Source organism: Lithobates pipiens, unplaced genomic scaffold (assembly GCF_037356315.1).
Source record: "Lithobates pipiens isolate NorthernLeopardFrog02 unplaced genomic scaffold, aLitPip1_a1.2 Scaffold_8, whole genome shotgun sequence".
In the NCBI taxonomy this organism is placed as follows: Eukaryota; Metazoa; Chordata; class Amphibia; order Anura; family Ranidae; genus Lithobates; species Lithobates pipiens.
Genome location: NW_027507903.1, coordinates 275,169,247 through 275,191,030, shown reverse-complemented (window position 1 = coordinate 275,191,030; position 21,784 = coordinate 275,169,247). Strand labels below are relative to the sequence as shown.

The 21,784-nt window shown below is 43.7% G+C and overlaps 1 protein-coding gene across 1 annotated transcript in view; it reads left to right on the top strand.

Moving 5' to 3' along the window:
• Window positions 1-21,784, top strand: part of LOC143962680 (dynein axonemal heavy chain 3-like) — a 2,426,925-nt gene that overhangs the window by 1,558,946 nt on the left and 846,195 nt on the right. The window contains exon 49 of the mRNA XM_077472045.1: window positions 21,368-21,558. Within this exon, the coding sequence (XP_077328171.1) occupies window positions 21,368-21,558 (191 nt within the window). The remainder of the gene's footprint in view (window positions 1-21,367; window positions 21,559-21,784) is intronic.

Sequence of the window (21,784 nt, the reverse complement as noted above, 5' to 3'; positions counted from 1 at the left end):
TCCTGATTCCCCACAAACACCCAACAAAGGTGTGCCTGTCGGCGACAAAGTCTCTCTTCAGAGGTTAAGGCGGAACGGGGCATGCCATCTGGAACAGAAGTTACCGCTGGGCGAACCAAAGGTGGAGCCTGGATAGAACAAGGAATCCGAGCGCGTTCAGACTGGCGTAGACGCCTGTCGAGCTGGATAGTGAGTTGGATAAGATCCTCAAGGGTAGAGGGAACCTCTAATCTGGCTAGCTCGTCCTTAAGGGCTTCAGACAACCCCACCCGATATTGATACCTTAGTGCTGCTTCATTCCAGCCGGAATCAGTACTCCATGTGCGGAATTCCACTGTATAGTCCTCTGCAGGCTGCTCACCCTGGCGAAGGGCGTACAAGGTTGCTTCAGCTGTTGCTGTCCGAAAAGGGTGATCATATAGGCATGCCATAGCTTTGAAGAACTGATCCAAAGTATTCACAGAAGGGCTACATTGCTCCAGCAGGCCATGGGCCCACGTCTGGGGATCGTCCCTTAACAGTGAAATGGTGAACCCCACCTTGGTCGCTTCAGAAGAAAAGGTCTGAGGTTGCAGGGAGAAGTATAGAAAACACGAGTTCTTGAAGGATCTGAATTTTCTTCGGTCCCCATAAAAGCGCTCTGGGGCTGGGACTCGTGGTTCTGGAGAGGTTGAAATTACGGGAGCAGAAACTTGACCAGAGGAGGTGGGCGGCTCAAGAGAGTGCTGCAGTGTGACACCAGACCCAGTATCAGCATTATTAAATTACCTGCCCCAAGATCTTACTAATGCCCGCAATAGACTTTTTCTTCAGGTGCTGACTGCTGCCAAACAAACGATTGCGAAGGCCTGGAGGACCCCATCACTGAATATAACTGAGACCAAGCATAGAATCACTCAAGCGATGATACACGCTAAAATTGAAGCAATAGTATTGGATAGGATCCCCTTATTTAATAGAATTTGGCAACCTTGGGTAGACCATTTCCTACCAAAAGATTTTGATACGCGTCTTATGGCCCCTTAACTCACGCTGATTATTAGTCTGGACTCTGTGGGTCGCCCGGGCCCCCCGACCTTACCTTTTTCTCCTCTTTCTTCGCTTCCCATCTTCTTCTATGTACTTTCTCTTATTTTCTTTTCTCCTTTTCATTCTATTTTTCCCTCTGTTCTTTTCTCTCTCTCTTGGTTACGAATGTATAATTCTTCTTGCGGAACACTACTCTGCAAACTCACCTGCTGTGAGTGCTGCCACCACAACATTGTTTGTAACATGTTTCCTTACCAATGGAACTGGTTAACTCTCTTTTTCTTTTGTATTCTGTAAAGACCCCCTACTGGGATGCTTCCTGTTTGCTTACTCTAGTATATGGCGGGTTCACGAGTGTGCTTTAGTACTATTTGGTCTATATCCGTTGGCGGACAATGGTGGCAACCTGTTAAACTATAATCTGTATCAGTTGTTAATGTAAATTGTTCTGCTTACTTCTGTATACCTTGTTTGATTTTTCAATAAAATATTTGAAACAAGAGAGTGCTGCAGATGTTCCTTCAGCCAGAGATATCTTTCTTGGAGTTCCTGAATAGCTGGAGTAAGGGCCATGACTTCTTGTAGAATGGCCTCCAGTGGGGAATCACCTCTGTCGGCCTCCGACATGGCTGGATTATACTGTCACGTTCAGGAGCGAGGCCGAGATGCTGAGAGGGCTCCCCTTGTGGCCGAGTGCAGCACAACCCTGAAGATGACACAGGGATGCAATGCCCACAGTAGCACAGGTTGCCAGGTAGCAGCAGCAGAAGACAAGAGCCGAGTAAACAAGTCTCCGGGGGCAACCGTGCTAGGAAGTCCAAGAGTGGGGTAACAGAAGTCCAGTAGAAGAGTCAAGGCCAAGCCGAGGTTCAAGCACAGGAAATCAGTCCTAGGATCAGAGTAACGGGTACTGAGCTAAAGACCGGAGAGCGGGAGTCTAAGCCGAGCCAGGATCGGGTGCAGGGAGCAGACAAGGAACATCGGGTACAAGCCAGAGGTAAGAGCCAGGAGAACAACAGGAGCAGGTCGAGCAAGCCGGGTCGGTACACAGGAGGTCAGACAGCAGGAATCACGGGCACAGGTACACAGGAGAGCTGACGATAATCCAGCGATGCAGCACTGTCAGGCGAACGTTTAAATAGGCAAGGTGCCTAGGTCACGTCGTGAGCGCGTTGAGGCGTTCGTCCGGCTACGTCGAGTACGTTATGCATTCGTATCATCACCGTGTACGCCCGCTTGATCAAACGTTGCGCCGGGCGTTCGTCTTGGAACTACCTTGCGCCTCCGTGAGCGCTGACACGCGTTGACACGAACGTACCTCGCGAGGTTGCGCCTACTTCCCTGACAGTAGATGATAGGCTCATCAATGGCATGCAATGCCAAGCTGCTGCTAACAAAGCAAACAGAATATTTGCATGCATTAAAAGGGTATTATTTCAGAGATAAAACAATAATTATCCCGCTCTACAAGATTCTGGTCCAGCCGCACCTACAGTATGCTGTCCAGTTCTGGGCACCAGTCCTCAGGAAGGATGTACTGGAAATGGACCGAGTACAAAAAAGGGCAACAAAGCTAATAAAGTGTCTGGAGGATATTAGTTATGAGGAAGGGTTGAGAGCACTGAACTTATTCTTTCTGGAGAAGAAGCACTTGAGTGGATATGATTTCAATTTACAAATACCATACTGGTGACCCCACAATAGGGATAAAACTTTTTCACAGAAGGGAGTTTAACAAGACTTTTGGCCACTCATTAAAATTAGAAGAAAAGGGGTTTAACCTTAAACGACGTAGAGGGTTCTTTACTGTAACATCTTGACCCCATATCTGGCACGTTTGCTGGGAAGATACTGTTTAAAAAACAAGCGGCCAGAAAACGTAATCAGGGACTCATCAACACAGACAACTTGATCGGGAGTAAACAAGAATGCAAACTGTTGGTTGAAGTAGTTTACGAGGGGCTGAATTTTGTAGAGCTGATCGTATCCAGGGTCACCCCAAGGACGACAGAGTTCATTATCATTGAAATGCATTAACCGCAAGATCTACTCATATCATGTCCTAGTCATAAGAGGCAGAGAACATGGGCATATGGTGAATTGGGTCAGTGGACCAATATGACCGTCACTCACGTTTTTTTAGCTATGCCCATGAGGAGGGATAGGCCCAGCAAGGTCTTAAATTCAGAGACCGTAAAAAGGCTCCAATTGCTGGTAAGGGTCAACTGGGGATTAACCCTTTAACGTTCTGCTCCCCCGTTTGGTAGTGCACATTTTGAGTCATGCTAACTCATTGAAAAATGTGGACTTTAAAGGGTTAATGGCGATGAATTGACCAGCATACAAATTTCTTTGTCCACAATAGATCTATAGATCCATAAATCATTGGCCTGGACCTGAAGATTGATCAGTTCTGAGTCGAGTACTATGGTTGCGAGTGCAGTGGGGGCACGTGGACGCTCCCCCTGTCGGCGAGAGCGTGTCCCTTAAAAGGTATGGGATTTCGTGCATCGGTGCCATTGTGCCACAGTAAATGTACGCAACATGGTCGGGAATGGTTAAAAATAATTTGGTAGTCATGACAGTTACAAGCTAGTCATTTTTACAGTTTATTCTCTAAAGTAGTTCTAAGTCAGTTTTCTGATGTGACTTTAGCATCTGTTTTGCAGTTGACCTTGGCAGACTCAAAAAATCCCAAGGGTAAATAATACCATCGTCAATTTAGGTAACTTATATTGCAGTCCAGCAATAGATGCTCTGTGCGTAGCTATACTCATTTACTGATTCTTTTCCAAAAGAAATCTGATACATTCATTTTGTAACTCTCAGAAGACTTTAGACAATTTCAACAAAGTTATTTTTTAAAGCAAGTTTGTATATTTTAATGCCTATATCATATACTGTATAAGGCTGGTTATTATTTCTATGGAAAACAATTTACAAATACAAATAACTATCATGCTTTAAATAATTAAAGGTGGATTTTTTGTTAATTATAAATAACATTCTTACCCAACTATTGAATCAGTAAATGAAGGCACTTACAAACACCTTATAAATGGCAACATAGCAAAATGTGATTAAAAGTATACAGTTAAATAATTATTCAGTTTGGAAAAAAGATACAATTAACATGGAACTAAATATATATAAAAAAATTGAGTATTTGATAAAGTAAGTGCATGTAACAGAAAATGACTTCAACTTGAATTTTCATTTATAGGTGAATAAATGGGGAGGTGATTCCAAATTTTAGTAATTTAAACAATTGTACAATTCATGAACTGCTTTGCTCATTTTTCATTCATATCAAGACTGTGATTATGTTAGCTAAAGCGACATATTTGATTTAAAAATGGATATACTGACAGTGGCATTTTATTTTTAATATCTTTGAATTTGGTTTTCATCTTATTTACTTCTCACCGTTCCTCTTACATAACACAGTCAGTTATTTTAAATATTTGCACAATGCTAGGGTTATTCCAATTACTGTGAAATCCTATTACTAATTGAAAAGAAAATTTTAAACATGTATTACATTTTTTCCTAGGAAATCATGCTGTAGGCAGCACCTACTTTCTTGGAGCAGTAAAAACAAGGATTTGGGTCACCAGGTCTTTCATAGTAGTCTACTGCTAGTAAAAAAAATTGATATGATTGGATATTTTTTAATAAAATTAGCAATGGGCAATTATTTCCAGGTCATTTAAGCACATGTTGCCAATATTTGAATGCTCATTGAAATCAATAGGAACTGAATCTTAGGAATCAGTAATGGGCATTTTCTAGGCTTATAGTCTCTTGCTTTTGCCCTTGCCCTTGTCAAAACAAGACATATGGAGATGGGCGACACCCTGGGGGATCTGTACCAAAGCAAAAAAAAAAAAAATGTTTTCATTTTGTAGCAGGGTGTTTAAAGAAGGCTTAAAGGGCAACACTGAAATACATGCCAACTTTTAATAACATGCTTGGGGGATGCCTTGAAGCTATATTTGACTTTACATGGCATCAACAGCATGTTATGGCATCATATAAATTACATGTATCTGTGTATACAATATACAACAACAGCAACACAATATGATTTGTTTTCACATAAAAAAAGCCTTTCTTACCGTATATACTCGAGTATAGGCCGACCCGAATATAAGCCGAGGCCCCCAATTTACCCCCAAAAAAACTGGCAAACTTATTGACTCGTGTATAAGCCGAGGGTGAGACATGCCTGTCCATCCCTGTGTGTGTGTCCGTCCATCCCTGTGTGTCCGTCCATCCCTGTGTGTCCGTCCATCCCTGTGTGTCCGTCCATCCATCCCTGTGTGTGTGTGTGTCCATCCATCCATCCATCCCTGTGTGTGTGTGTCTCCATCCATCCATCCATCCATCCCTGTGTGTGTGTGTCTCCATCCATCCATCCATCCATCCCTGTGTGTGTGTGTCTCCATCCATCCATCCATCCATCCATCCCTGTGTGTGTGTGTCTCCATCCATCCATCCATCCCTGTGTGTGTGTGTATCCATCCATCCCTGTGTGTGTGTGTGTCTCCATCCATCCATCCATCCATCCGTGTGTGTGTGTCTCCATCCGTGTGTGTGTGTGTGTGTGTGTGTGTGTGTGTGTGTGTGTGTGTGTGTGTGTGTGTCCAGCCTACCTGTGTCCCGAGCCTTTGTCCCGAGCCTCCGTCCCGTGTCGTGCCTTGCCGTCGTGCCTTGCCTTCATCCCGTCCCGTCCCGTCCCGTCCCGTGCCGTGCCGTGCCGTGCCTTGCCTTGCCTCCGTCCCGTGCCCTCTTCGTCGGCGGCCATTGTAAAATTCAAAAGCCGCGCCTCCTCCTTCGCCTGTGATAGGCGGAACACTGAATTTCCCAGCAGCCTGTGTTCCTCCTATCACGGACGTCGTATCATCCTCGTCCGTAGTACGAGGATGAGACGACGCCCGTGATAGGCGGAACACAGGCTGCTGGGAAATTCAGTGTTCCGCCTATCACAGGTGAAGGCGGAGCCGGAGGCGCGGCTTTTGAATCATAGAATGGCCGCTGTCTGTCTGCTCGACACGCTGATCGAGCGGGCAGACAGCGATGACTCGAGTATAAGCCGAGGGGGGCACTTTCAGCCTCAAAAAAGAGGCTGAAAATCTCGGCTTATACTCGAGTATATACGGTAAGTAGTTTTTTGCAAAGATTTTTTTTGTGTGATACAGTGATAGGGTATGATTGAGCATTGGAAGAAGCTAACATTTATACAAATGTATATGCTTTGAAAAAAATATGACTTAGGCTATCAACTTTATGCAAATAGCCAAACAATGTAAAAAAAAGTCACATAGGGGGTCATTTACTATAGTGAGTGGCACTAATTAGTGCTAATTACTGTGAATTAGTGCTAATTAGTGCTAATCACACTAACTAGTGCTAAAATGGTATTCACTATAGTGCTGGTGAAAAAATACTCCCAAAATCAAATTTACTATAGCTCCCTGAAAACAAATAGCGATCAAACCCTTACTCTTCTAAAACCTGGAGTAGTGCACATGGAAATAATGTCTAGAGCATGATATAATTGCCTAAATGGTACTGAAATATGTGGTATATTGTTTAAAGATAATCTGTTTTTAAACTGTGTGAAAAAATTATTTCTACACTGAAATATCTTTAAAACTCTGAGAAGAGAAACATTCCCCATCTCTGTACAACAAGGTGCCTTCACAACTGAGCATGCTCAGACCTGCAAACTACTCTAATTTTAACTCCCATGGATTTTTTACAGGACACTACAGTGTCCAGTGTACCAAAATTTCTGCTAGGCTAAAATTAGTTTTTGATAGTGAAAATGGGCGCTATATAGTCTAATGCAAGTTTCAGCCATGGATTCTAATGGTACAATTGCAACTTCCCCAAATAAATTTAATGTTGAGATTAAAAGTATCTTTCTCTGAAATAAATTTTCCTTGCAACAATGTTGTGTCTACTTCATCTATTTTGTTTTTAAGAATGCTAGAATGTGGAATGTTTTGGTAAAATTTATTTTTCTCTGTCACTTTCACTTACTCTCCATCTCACAAAAATCTTTACTCAAACTCACACAGGTGTCTTTACAAACCACAAACAATACCATTGCTGATGCAAATTTAAAATGAGTCACAATTTTCTGTGTTTTTTATTATTTCCAAATAATCATAATTTGATCTAAACAATGTGATATGTGTGTCAACATCAGAAATCAAAATGTAATTCCCAAAAATTAGAGCATAACATCACTATTATACACTCACCCACCAAGAACCACCAAATATCACAGAATAAATCAAGAAGAATAACTCTTGAGTAATGTAATTCCATCACTTATATATCCAAAGAAATGCAGTATATGTGTATTTATGTTTAGGAAGTCTCCCCATGTGGCAGCTCTGTGGCTTAGAGGTTACTTACAACCCCTCCAAGGGTCTGGGTTCTAATCCCAAGCATGCTGCTTTATGTAGAGAAGTTGTCTCATCTCCTTATTTTGTTAAACAACTCCTGACTCTAAAACTATGTCTAAAAGTAGTATTTATGTGTAGGAGGGTTCCAACACCATTGTAAATCTTGCCAGATACACTATCTAACCAAAAGTTTTTACACACACATGAACTTTAATGGCAGCCCAGTCATAGCTTGTAGGGTAAAATTATATTTGGCCCACCCTTTGTCAGTATAACAGCTTCTGGGAAGGCTGTCCACAAGGTTTAGTGTGTCTATGAGAATGTTTGACCATTCTTCTAGAAGCGCATTTGTGAGACCAGGCACTGATGTTGGATGAGACAGCCTGGCTCACAGTCTCTGCTCTAATTCAGCCAAAATGTGTTCTATTGGGTTGAGGTCAGGACTCTGTGCAGGCCAATCAAGTTCCTCCACCCCAAACTCCCTCATCCATGTCTTTATGGACCTTGCTTTGTGCACTGGTGTGCAGTCATGTTGGAACAGCAAGGGACCATCCCCAAACCTTTCTCACAAAGTTGGGAGCATGAAATTGTCCAAAAATGTCTTGTTAAGGTGATGCCTTAAGAGTTCCATTCACTGGAGCTAAGAGGCCAAGCCCAACCCCTGAAAAAGAACCCCACATCATAATCCCCCCAACCAAATGTTTTGGACCAGTGCACAAAGCAAGATCCATAAAGACATGAATGAGGGAGTTTGGTGTGGAGGTACTTGACTGGCCTGCACAGAGTCTCAACACAACAGAACACCTTGGGGATCAATTAGAGCGGAGACTGTAAGCCAAGCCTTCTTGTCAACATCAGTGCCTGACCTAACAAATGCACTTCTGGATGTAATGGTCAAACATTCCCGTAGACACACTCCTAAACCTTGTGGATAGCCTTCCCAGAAAAGTTGAAGCTGTTATAGCTGCAAAGGGGGGGGGGGCAAATCAATTTTAAACCATACGGACTAAGACTGGGATGCCATTACAGTTCATGTGCATATAAAGGCAGGCATCCCAATATCCAGGACAATATATAGTATAATGTTTGTGACACTGAGCATGGCTGTGGACTTAGAGCTGGTTCACACCACAGAGATGCAGACTACATGTGTGAGGCTCAGCCAATCCCCAGACGACGTCCGCTTGTGACAAAATGCCGCGTAGGGAGGTTCTCTGATGTCATCACGTTTGCCTCGTTGGAGGTGTAGCTCTGCGGAGGACAGTGAGCAGTGAGAGTGTTATGGGACACCGATGATTTTATATTGCGCTATGTTGCAACTTTCTTGTAAGTGCGATCTATTTATTTTTATTAAATTATTTATTTAAATACTACACAATGGGGGCTTTTATTATTTATATTTCCTGAGTGGTACCGATCCAGGATCAGCTGTATTGCGGCATAGGTTTTTGGGAGACCGAATTGCCTGGGCTTGCTGAGACCATTCTATTGGTCTTTGGAGTCGGTAAGGAGAATATTTGCTCACTTCCTGGGTGTTTTTCCACTTGGCAAAGGGATTTCATACTCACTGATCTTCGTTGGCAATTCACTTAAGGACTTGTATCTATGGAGTGATTTTCACTATACTTTCAATTTTTGGGACTCACTTTTCACTTTTAGCATTTTTTCACCAGATATTTTTAGTGACTTTAAATAATAATTTTATACATGCTTAATTCTAGTGTGCAACTCTATTATATTTAAGCAGAGTTTGTGCTATTAATCCAGCATATTTCTTGATATATTATTAATGTAAATTTTTCTTTTCACTATTGTTTTATCACTTAGCTCTGCACTTATTTTTTATTTGTCAGATGTGTGAGGCTGCCTGCTGGCTAAGTGGGTAGCAATTCTGTCTAGCAGCACTATGGATGCTGGTTCAATTCCCCAACATGCTAATGCTTGAGTTGAAGTTTATATGTTCTCTCTGTGTGGATTTCTCACCATAATCCAAAGACATTATGGCATTCTATTTGTCTCCTGTCAAAGTAGTCTCTAATGTAAGAAAGTTAGTTTTGAACTTTAGATTGGAAGTTCATTGCAGCCAGGGACTGTCTGATGTTAATGTTTGTTAGAACTAATCATGCCCAGGGACCTGGATATTTAAAATTGTAGGGTTTACACTGCACAGGTACATATGCTTAGAAAACTGTTGCTTTTTTTATGCGCATGCAAATGGCCTTCGATCTTTGGCCTGTAGTTGAAGATAGCCAAGGGCTAACACAGTTGCAAATAGTGTTGTGTTCCTGCTCATCAGGTGCAATCATTTTAGACAAACATGAAGAGATAGATTGAAAGATGCTGGTGGGAGTGTACTGGGTGTGTGTCAGTGTGCTAACAATACAACCTATCTTATAAAAAGGACTGCAGTTGGAGGGGGTTCATTTGGCCTGATAAAAGGCCGGGTGTTTTGCTGTGATTTGTGGAGGAGAAGGAATGATATTGTGCATCATGACAAATGCCCAACTAGGGCTGTTTGCTGAAATTCTTGTGTATTTTTTCCATCAAAAGTGGGTTTATGTGGCCATACTGTCAATGTTGTGTGTGTATTGTTCCTGTCTGACCAGGCATTCATGGTTTGGGAGCATCTGCTGTGTCATGAACAGGTGTGACCAGATTGTATGGACTGCAAAGTGGAAACCAAAACACATGTAAGTGAATAAGAATAACGTTTATTTAAGATAAGTGATATCAATAAGTAAACACCCCAAATACAAATAGTGCTCAACCAAACAACAGAAACCCAGAGACAACAGATAATATATACAAGGGAAGTACCAAAATCAAACACCAGGCCAGGGTCATACACAGGAGATCAGCGAATGAACAAGGGCAGGACAGGAGAGGAAGATAATGGATGGCATCAGGCTTACAAGGGAACAGGAACACAGGAGGGACAGGATCAGGATGGGATCGGGTGCAGGCTCAGGTTACAGGGTTCCGGATACAGGTTGCAGGAACAGGCCAGGGCATAAGGAAGAAAGATACCAAGACAAGCATGTGAGGGCTTTCCGGGTATTTATTGGACTGCCAGTGATTGTCCTCATGTGACACCTGAGCGCAGGGAGTGTTGTCTGCTCCATACTGCCAGGATCTATCCGCTGGTGGACATCAATACTGTAGCCCAATGATGACATAACACCAGCAGGGAAAGACTCTCCCGACAGTTCCAAACTGCCAGGAGACACCTGCTGGTGGACCTCAGTACTGCACGCCAAATGACAGATCTTATCAGCAGACGGACCCTTTCCTGACAGTACCCCCCCTTAAAGGAAGCGCCTCTGGGTGCTCCAACTAGGTTTAATTGTCTATAGTCCATGGCATTGAGCAGAATGGTAGAAGAGAGTACTTCAAGCTGGTCATCAGGCACATCCAGGCAGACAGGGGGCAAATACCGGGTAGACAGCGGGCACATCCGGGCAGACAGCATGCTCAGAGGCATCAGACCGGGGGGCAGGTACTGGAACTTCAGACTGGGCAGAAGGCACAAGCGCTAGCACATTAGGCAGAACAGCAGGTGCATCAGACTTGATAGCAGGTACTGGAACTTGAAACCGGGCAGCCGGTACTGGAACTTCAGACTGGGCAGCAGGCACAGGTGCTGGCACAACAGGTAGAACAGCAGGTACTGGCACAACAGGCTGAAAAACAGGTACATTGGACTGGACAGTAGTCACTGGAGTGTCAGGCTGAGCAGCAGGCACTGAGACCTCAAACTGGGCCGGGGACAGGAGCACATCAGACTGGGCAGCAGGTTCCAGGTCATCGGGCTGGGCAGCAGGCTCCGGGTCATCGGGCTGGGCAGCAGGCTCCGGGTCATTGGGCTGGGCAGCATTCTGGACAGCAGGCTCCGGGTTATCAAACTGGGCAGCAGGCTCTGGGTCATCAAACTGGGCAGCAGGCTCTGGGTCATCAAACTGGGGGGCAGGCTCTGGGTCATCAAGCTGGGTGGCAGGCTCCGGTCATCAAGCTGGGCAGCAGGCTTTGGGTAATTGGGCTGATCGGCAGGCTCCGGGTCATCGGAGCAGGCTCTGGGTCATCGGGCTGGGCAGCAGCCACATCAAGCTGGGCAGCAGGCACGGGCACATCAAGCTGGGCAGCAGGCATGGGCACATCAAGCTGGGCAGCAGGCACGGGCACATCATGCAGGGCAGCAGGCACATCAAGCTGGGCAGCAGGCATGGGCACATCAAGCTGGGCAGCAGGCACAGGCACATCAAGTAGGGCAGCAGGCATGGACACATCAAGCTGGGCAGCAGGCGCATCAAGCTGGGCAGCAGGCACGGGCACATCAAGCTGGGCAGCAGGCACATCAAGCTGGGCAGCAAGCATGAGCATATCAAGCTGGGCAGCAAGTATGGGCACATAAAGCAGAGCAGCAGGCACATTAAGCTGGGCAGTAGGCACAGGCACATCAAGCGGGGCAGTGGGCACATCAAGCAGAGCAGCAGGCACGGGCACATCAAGCAGGGCAGCAGGCACATCAAGCCAAGCAGCAGGCACATCAAGTGGGGCAGCGGGCACATCAAGCGGGGCAGCGGGCACAGGCACATCAAGCAGGGCAGCAGTCACGGGCACATCAAGCAGGACAGCAGGCAGAGGTTTGGCAGAATCAGGTGGGTTATCATGTTCAGCTGGCATGCAAGCAGACTGGAGCAGGTTGGTTGTGGAAGCAAGTTGGGTTACTGCCAGTGAGTGGGGAAGAACTTTTGTTTCTTCTTTGGCTTAACTGCTGGAGATTTGTAGGTGGCTGTAGGACTGTAGGTAGGAGGTGAGACATATTGAAATGAAGGGCTGGGATATGGCAAGGAAGGGGGAACAGCGGCCAGAGGAAGTTTTTGTGGGGAAGTTTCATGTAGTAGAGAAAAGGCAGGATAGGTGCAGGAAGTAGAAACAGGGTATTGATACTTGGTGGGGAGCAGGGTATATTGGACTGTAGCTGGGGTTGCCAGGGGTGATGGGAGAAAGGACGTCTGAGCAGGCAGGTGTTTAGTAGCAGGTCTGGGTTGTGGAGAGCTGACAGAAGCTGATCATAACAGGTCTGACCATGCCTGAAGTACAGGTAGCACAAAAGTGGGCTCACATACCCTCTGTCTGACCAGGGACTGCACTTCATCTATACAATCTTTCAACAACTGTTTGGGACAAACCGAATAGTGCTCCAAAAAGGATGGAGAGTCATCCTCCAACAGCCATACTAAGAATGCAACCTGGTTAATGCTGAAGGGGGGGGGGGGTCATCATGACCCTTTGGGATACAGGGCAGAGCCAGCTCCGTACACAGTCCAATCAAAGGCTGAACATCCTCAAACAGTATACTGCCCTGATCAACCTCAGAGTGAGCTAAACAAATAATCTCCAGCAGCTGATCACTGGACCACCCCTTCAATGTCTGGTGGAGATATTCAGAACTCTTTGTTGCCAGCAGAGCATAATAAACAATTATATCTGAATTCATCCCAGCAACGTGAAACAGAACCAAAATGGTTCCCCTGTGCAGCCACTTCTGGTCAGAGATGGCCTTGATATACTGTCATGAACAGGTGTGACCAGATTGTATGGACTGCAAAGAGGAAACCAAAACGCATGTAAGTGAATAAGAATAACGTTTATTTAAGATAAGTGATATCAATAAGTAAACACCCCAAATACAAATAGTGCTCAACCAAACAACAGAAACCCACAGATAATATATACAAGGGAAGTACCAAAATCAAACACATTAGCCAGGTCAGGGTCATACACAGGGGATCAGCAAATGAACAAGGGCAGGACAGGAGAGGAAGATAATGGATGGGACCAGGCTTACATGGGAACAGGAACACAGGAGGGACAGGATCAGGATGGGATCGGGTGCAGGCTCAGGTTACAGGGTTCCGGATACAGGTTGAAGGTACAGGCCAGGGCACAAGGAAGAAAGATACCAAGGCAAGCATGTGAGGGCTTGCCGGGTATTTATGGGAATGTCAGTGATTGTCCTCATGTAACACCTGAGTGCAGGGAGTGTTGTCTGCTCCATACTGCCAGGATCTATACACTGGTGGTCATCAGTACTGCAGCCCAATGATGACATAACACCAGCAGGGAAAGACTCTCCTGACAGTTCCAAACTGCCAGGAGACACCTGCTGGTGGACCTCAGTACTGCATGCCAAATGATAGATCTTACCAGCGCACGGACCCTTTCCTGACGGCTGACCTTGTACTCTTTGATCTTATTGCTTAATCATGTACACAGAAATGCAGATTCCAGCAGAACATGGTCACCAATGTATGTGTGTGGATTGTGGGGTGGTGGTGGGTGTTATCATTTGAAAATATGCCTTTTTTAATATTATGTTGGAATGCCTTGTAAGAATAATGACTGTTAAGTATGTTTCTATAATCTTGCAGATAAAAATGTGATGTGGGTTGGTGGGAGAGTAGTTGCACTATGAAATGTGTTGCCTGTTACACACTTAAAGTAATGCTATGTCCACTCTAAGGTTTAGACAAATTTGAAATTGTAAGCAATGTAACAACATATATGCTGTAGAGAAAAAAATGTATGCCAGTAAATTAATATACATAATTGTGTTTCTTTCTGGCAAAATAAAAATACATTATTGAGCTTGCTTTTTGTTTTTTTCTCTTTTCTTTCTCCTTTTTAATTAGTTTTGGGGGTGGTGGTTTTAGGGAAGTGCAATGTCTTACTTAGGCCCCTTTTACACTGGGGCGGTATTCAGGCGTTACAGCGCTAAAAATAGCGCCTGTGTAGCGGCTGAAAAAAACCGGCCCCTTTAACTCCAGTGTGAAAGCCGAAGGGCTTTCACACTGGGGCGGTCCGCTGGCAGGACAGTGAAAAAAGTCCTGCTAGCGGCATCTTTGGAGCGGTGAAGGAGCGGTGTATTCACCGCTCTTATACCGCTCCTACCCATTGAAATCAATGGGACAGCGCGGCAATACCGCCGGCAAAGCGCCGGCAAAGCGCCGCTGCAGCGGCGCTTTGCGGGCGGGTTTAACCCTTTTTCGGCTGCTAGCGGGGGTTAAAACCACCCCGCTAGCGCCCGCAGACCGCCGCTAAAACGACGGTAAAGCGCCGCTAAAAATAGCGGCGCTTTACCGCCGACGCCCGCACCGCCCCAATGTGAAAGCAGCCTTATACCCATAGAAATTATAAGATCTAATTGTAAACTAAAAAGCCTAATCTCTTCAGCACACCTGCAAGTAAATGATAAAGGTGTTTAGGTGGAATCTTTGTATATAACAGCTGAGGAGAATTGCAGGTAATGAATTCAGCTGGTGGATAAACAGTGTTGTATGTGTCAGCCCTAGTTCACATTGGTGCGATTTGGCACGCAATTTTACATGTCAAATCGCATGACAAATCGGTGGCAATTGCACTGTTCTAATTGATGAGGTGACAAAATTTCCAAAAGTAGTTTCTGTACTACTTTTGGCGACTTCAGGGTGCAATTTTTTTTAAAGACGTTTTTATTAACATTTTACAGGTTTACAGAGATTATAAACGGTAGGTTCAGTTGAATAATAGGTAACACTAATATAGAAGATACAAGTAACGTATATAACATTAAGATTGTAATCATGTTATATTGGAACAGGTTCCTAGTATCAGTAATCAGCTCATAGTGTTGTGTTTAAATACTTTCGCTTCCATGTCTAGAGCGATTGGCCTTCCTGAGTTCAATCATGAGGTTTGTGATGTGTCTCCTTGAGGGGAGGTAGGAGTGTGAGTGTTCGCATGTGTTAGGCTCTGTGCGATAGAATGGTGTGTACCTTAAGCCGCATCCTCCACACCCAGTCACCCCTAATGGGATCTGACTGTGAAGGGTGCAATTTTTATTGACATCTGTGCAGAAACCTTCAGCTGAACTTGCACAATTTCATTCCCGCTGTCAGTGTGAACCAGGGCTCAAACTGGACCTTTGCTTTTGTAATTCACCTGCTGCAATCCCAGGTACACCATTTCTTACCAAACTTCCTTAAGTTTGCCTTCAAATATCATTATATGTAGAAATGCAGATTTGCATATCTGCAAATAAACGAAAATTAAAAATTCTAATCGTGGTTGTCTGATAGCTGGATATCAGATTGCCCCACTTCTTTCCCTGATAACCCCCTATCTTTATCTTTATAGAAAGACTACCAGTTTTTTTTAATAATACAAATAATCACCAGTAGGGTCCAAGGACACCAAAACCAGGAACCAGGAAGTCACCCTCTTCCACCTGCTGCTGTGTATATGTGCCCAATCTTCTCACACAGTGTCTGCTCCTGCAGCATAGTGCCCTGTGATCTCATTGTCATGCGTTGCCACACTGGTTTTCTCCTCAAATTGTACTGAATGAGGAGCCACTGAAAGAAAAATAACACCAGCTCCCCGTCAAGCCTTTCGTCATGCCATACTCCCACAGGTACACATGAATGGCCCATTGATCCATGTGTAGCCACTGCAGAATTGCCAAGGTAGCATTCCACCTAGTGCGCATATTACTTATCAGGAGGTTTGAAGACAGATGAAGTTTAGATAAGGTTTGAAGGTTTGACCATATGATATGACTTCAGTTCTTCTGCCCTGTCTGGGAAGATGCTGGATACCTAATCATGAATTTCTGTGTGACTAGGTTTAGGATGGGTGTCAGGCAAGACACATGTGTGAACTTTTTCTGTTGAAGGGTGACCTTTCCTGACACATGATGGCATGAATATACCCACCTCTGGGCCCTCCGCTAAAGTTCTAGCAGAATTTTTGCTCCAGTGTAGTTCCTGACCTCTAGTCATGCCAGCTGCAAACTGCATTTTCTTTGAGCTTTTGCATAGGCTCTTGAATAATTTAGGACAAACTGACATTTCACGGGACAACTTACCAGAATATGGAAGAGGTGGAAGAACTGAAGGTGACTGATCCTTCATCATCAATAGGTGTCCAGAAGATGGTGTCACAGTCAACTTCAGCTGTATCCTGTATCCTTCGCTGCCTCCAACAAAAGAACACAGTAGGCGGTGACCCATGTGTCTCTGGTTTTGTGGTCCCTTCATCATATTGCTTTGACCAACAATGTGGAAATATGGTTGTGGGCAGGGATGACTTTGCTGATAAAAAACTGGTGACCAGGTCTAAATTCCATTATGGTACAGCACAGGCTGCACATTCACAGAAAGGGACAGACTCCAATAGTTGTAACATTAGCAGCTATAAAGCCAGCATTTTCTCTAAGCTGGCATTGATATACTGGGCATGGGGGGTTTTCTGTTCAATGCTAAAGCTGGAGATGGCAGGGATTGGCAGAATCAGAGCATGAATGCAGCCTACACTTGCCCCTACTCTGCGTGGCCTAGTGCTGACCCTCTTCTCCACTGGAAGTAGGGTAAACCTCTGCCAACCCTTGAAATACTTTCATCCATATCATTTGAGGTTGATGATAAGGAATCTTGTTAAGTAGCGAAAGAGGTTGAAAAAGAGGAACTGGTAGGGGGAGGAGAACAACCCTGTTGTTGTCATCTGCTATCCTTTAGATGCTGTTCCCTTTGAGCTGTGTGGTTAGAAGTCATGGGTCTCTTCATGTATGATATGATTGATATGCTCCCGACAGACCCTGCAAATAACTATGATGTGGTCAGCAGCACGTGTTGAAAAATTAGTTTAGTTTTGTTTTCATTCTAAAAATACATTATTTTGTTCTGTTATATGAGTTATATTATGTTAATTCATTTTTGGATAATTCATTATTTCTGTAGAGTGTTGATATTCATTATACCGAATCAATACTTATTTATGTGTACTGAACCAATATTTATGTATGTATACATATTCGTGATAATGATTCGTAGTTTGGAAAGTCGTTTGGTTATTGAATCCATTAACACGCATAGTGACAATATCTCTTCTCCTCTGCTCAAATACAATACAAACCCTTCTCACTCAGGAATGCACTTTGCCAGTAATCCAACCCTCCAGCATAAAATTAATCAGCTGATTGGACTGTAAGTGCCGAATCACAGAATGGATGCTTCAAAGTTATCGGACTCTTAAGTCACGCTGTACTGTATAGAAGTCAATGCAAGCCCTAAAGTAATACAGGGAAGTTGGAGCGACTTAAGTGGCTCCTATTAGAACGGTTCCATTGCAATGCATGGAGCGTGACTTGTCAGGTGTATAAGTCACCTGACAGGTCGCCCCTGTGTGAACCGTCACTAATATTTACTCTGAGTTGACCTTTTGTTTCATTAGACCTTTAACAGATGAAGGAATCATGTCAAATTTAATCATTATTTTTCGTATTAGTTGAAATTCATAATTTTTTTCTTTGGACATTCGGATGCAAAACTCAGCAGAATTTTGATTTGTTAAGAAACGAATTTCACATGTCTAGCTGGTATATGAGATAGATAGATATGATATATACTGTATACAGTATATAGAGAGAGAACGAGTGGAAAAGACAATATATTTTTTTTACTTTTGACTGCGCTAAACTGTTGTTTACTGTTTAACTATTTCAGCCCCAGACCAATTTTCAGCCTAAGGACCAGAGGTCTTTTTACAATTTTGCACTGCACTGCTTTAACTGGTAATTGCGCGGTCATGCAATGTTGTACCCAAACAAAATTTACGTCCTTTTCTTCCCACAAATAGAGCTTTCTTTTGATGATATTTGATTGCCTCTGCGATTTTTATTTTTTGCAATATAAATGGAAAAAGACCAAAAATTTTGAGAAAAAAATATATTTTCTACTTTTTGTTATAAGAAAAATCGAATAAACTCAATTTTAGTCATACATTTAGGGCAAAATTTATTCAGCCACATGTCTTTAGTAAAAAAACATTTCAATAAGCGTATATTTTTGTTGGTTTGCGCAAAAGTTATAGCGTCTACAAACCAGAGTACATTTTCTGGAATTTACACAGCTTTTAATTTATGACTGCCTATCTCATTTCTTGAGGTGCTAAAATGGCAGGGCAGTACAAACCCCCCCCCCAAATGACCCCATTTTGGAAAGTAGACACCCCAAGGAAATTGCTGAGGGGCATGTTGAGCCCACTGAATATTTTTTTTTGTCCCAAGCGATTGAATAATGACACAAAAAAAAAAGTTTACAAAAAGTTGTCACTAAATGATATATTGCTCACACATGCCATAGTTATATGTGGAATTGCACCCCAAAATATATTCTGCTGCTTCTCCTGAGTACGGGGATACCACATATGTTGGACTTTTTGGGAGTCTAGCCGCGTACGGCACCCCGAAATCCAATCACTGCCTTCAGGATTTCTAAGGGTGCAAATTTTTGATTTCACTCCTCACTACCTATCACAGTTTCGAAGGCCATAAAATGCCAAAATAACACAAACCCCCCCAAATGACCCCATTTTGGAAAGTAGACACCCCAAGGAAATTGCTGAGGGGCATGTTGAGCCCATTGAATATTTTTTTTTGTCCCAAGTGATTGAATAATGACACAAAAAAAAAAAGTTTACAAAAAGTTGTCACTAAATGATATATTGCTCACACATGCCATAGTTATATGTGGAATTGCACCCCAAAATATATTCTGCTTCTCCTGAGTACGGGGATACCACATATGTGGGACTTTTTGGGAGTCTAGCTGTGTACGGCACCCCGAAAACCAATCACTGCCTTCAGGGTTTCTAAGGGTGCAAATTTTTGATTTCACTCCTCACTACCTATCACAGTTTCAAAGGCCATAAAATGACAAAATAACACAAAACCCCCCCAAATGACCCCATTTTGGAAATTAGACACCCCAAGCTATTTACTGAGAGGCATGTTGAGTCCATGAAATATTTTATATTTTGCCACAAGCTGCAGGAATATTACAATTTTTTTTTTTTTTGCACAAAGTTGCCACTAAATGATATATTGCTCACACATGCTATGGGCATAAGTCAAATTACACCCCAAAATAAATTCTGCTGCTTCTCCCGAGTACGGGGATACCACATGTGGGGGACTTTTTGGGAGCCTAGCCACGTACGGGACCCCGAAAACCAAGCACTGCCTTCCGGATTTAAATATAAAACGCTACCAAAAAAAAACTGTTAGCGATCGCAGGGATCAGGCCTGACTCTGCGAACGCTGCAGTTATGTGTTTAGTGTTTTGTAAGTGACAGCGATCGATCGATACTGCACTTGGGTGGGATGGGCGGAGGGGCAAAACGCAGGTGCTGGCAGGTATCTGGGCTGATCCCGCTAACAATGCGTTTTTTTGGAACCTTAAACTGCTGGGGATGCTAGTATAGATCTGATCAGATCAGATATTGATCTGTTCAGATTCTATACCACTACGGGAGGTTTATGCTTTGCGCGTGGGTGTTAGCGGTACTGGCACTAGCCTAGCGCTGCCTGGGGCGACTCAGACCCTGACCCTAAAACCTAATTGATATCACCCGCCGGGTGATCAGGGGGTTAAACCTTTATTGGGTAATAAATGGTGGTTGCCCTGATGCTATAAAAAGCAAACTAACTAACCAGAGTCACCCATAACACTTATACGGTGATCACTGGTGAAAGGGTTAACTAGGGGCAATAAAGGGGTTTTAAATTTTTATTAGATAGTATATGGGGGTCTCTGGCGCTATATAAAAACCTGACGGGGAACCTAAATATCTAACTGGCTAACCAGCGCCACCAGTGACACTTATACGGTGATCGCTGGTGAAAGGGTTAACTAGGGGCAATCAGAGGGTTAAAACCATTATTGGGTAGTATATCGGGGTACCTAGCGCTATAAAAACGTGGCGGTGAACCTAAAAATATAACTAGCTACCTAGCGACACTAGCGACACTAATGCAGCGATCAGAAAAATGATCGCTTAGTGACACTGGCAAAAGGGGGCGAAAGGGTTAACTAGGGGCAATCAGGGGGTTAAAACCGTTATTGGGTAGTATATGGGGGTACCTAGCGCTATAAAAACCTGGCGGTGAACCTAAAAAAATAACTAGCTACCTAGCGACACTAATGCAGCGATCAGAAAAAGGATCGCTTAGTGACACTGGCAAAAGGGGGCAAAAGGGTCAACTCTAAGGGCAATCAGGAGGTTAAATCTTTATTGGGGGGTGGTAGGGGGCTACCCTGGACCTAACACTAACTGCCCTGACACTTTTTACTTTTACAACTGACACTGAATGCAGTGATCAGTAAATAAATGATCACTGCAATCAGTGACACTGTGACTGGGGGGGGGTTGGGGGGCGATCGGGGGGGGGGGGTTGTGTGCCTGTGTGTTAGTTAGTGTCAGTGTAGTGTTTGGTACACTCTTACTGTGTCCTCTTCTCGTAGTCCGGTCAATAAGACCGCCCCGAGGAGAATGACATCACTTAATCCCTGCCTGTGTATACAATACACAGTGGGAGGAAGCTTCTCATTCGCCAGGAGCGATCGAGAGGGGATGGCCAGAAACCAACGGCCATCCCCTCATCCCGGATCGCTCCTGAAGCGAACCGGACCACCGCATCCAGCGGGAGGGGGTCCCGCCTGTACGTGCCATTGTGATGACGTACAATGGCATGCGGCGGTCGTTAAGTGGTTACGTTTCTTGATTCTTATATGTTTTTTATTGCTAAAAAAGAAAAATTCACCTGTATACTTCACTAAATTATAACACTGCTACATGTTTCTTAGTTCAATCTTTTGATTGTGATGACATTGGTTAACATGCACCTGTGTACTTTGATTCACTAAAACAACATCATGAAAAATATTAGGCATATGTATGCATGAATGTATATGTATATAAAATATCTATCTATCTATCTATCTATCTATCTATCTATCGCAAGACAGCAAATCCTAATAACGTTTTAGACAGCAAAGTGAAATTGACCAAACCTTTAATTCTTATTCTTCTCATATGAACAGGAATTGGGGGGACTGGACGACAGTCAGTTACAAAGCTGGCTGCATTCATGGCAGATATTGAGATCCATCAAGTTAGTATTCAGAAATCATATTCAGTCAATGAATGGAGGGACGATCTGAAAAAGGTGCTGCGAGCTGCTGGACAAAATGGGTCTCCAACTGTGTTTCTGTTTGCTGAGCATCAAATAAAGGTAAAGCAAAACAATGTTAGTATAAATCAGGAACATTTTTATTCAAGAACTATACACAGCTCCTAGTCAGAGCATAAGAGAGATAAAGATAATAAATCCTTTGTTATGCAGGCAGTAATAATAGACACTTAAAAACAGAGGGATTCTTTTGCTATTGAACTGTAATATCATTGCTGTGCAAAGCTGTTCAGTAAATTGCCTGTTTTAGTTCTCAAAATGCACATTA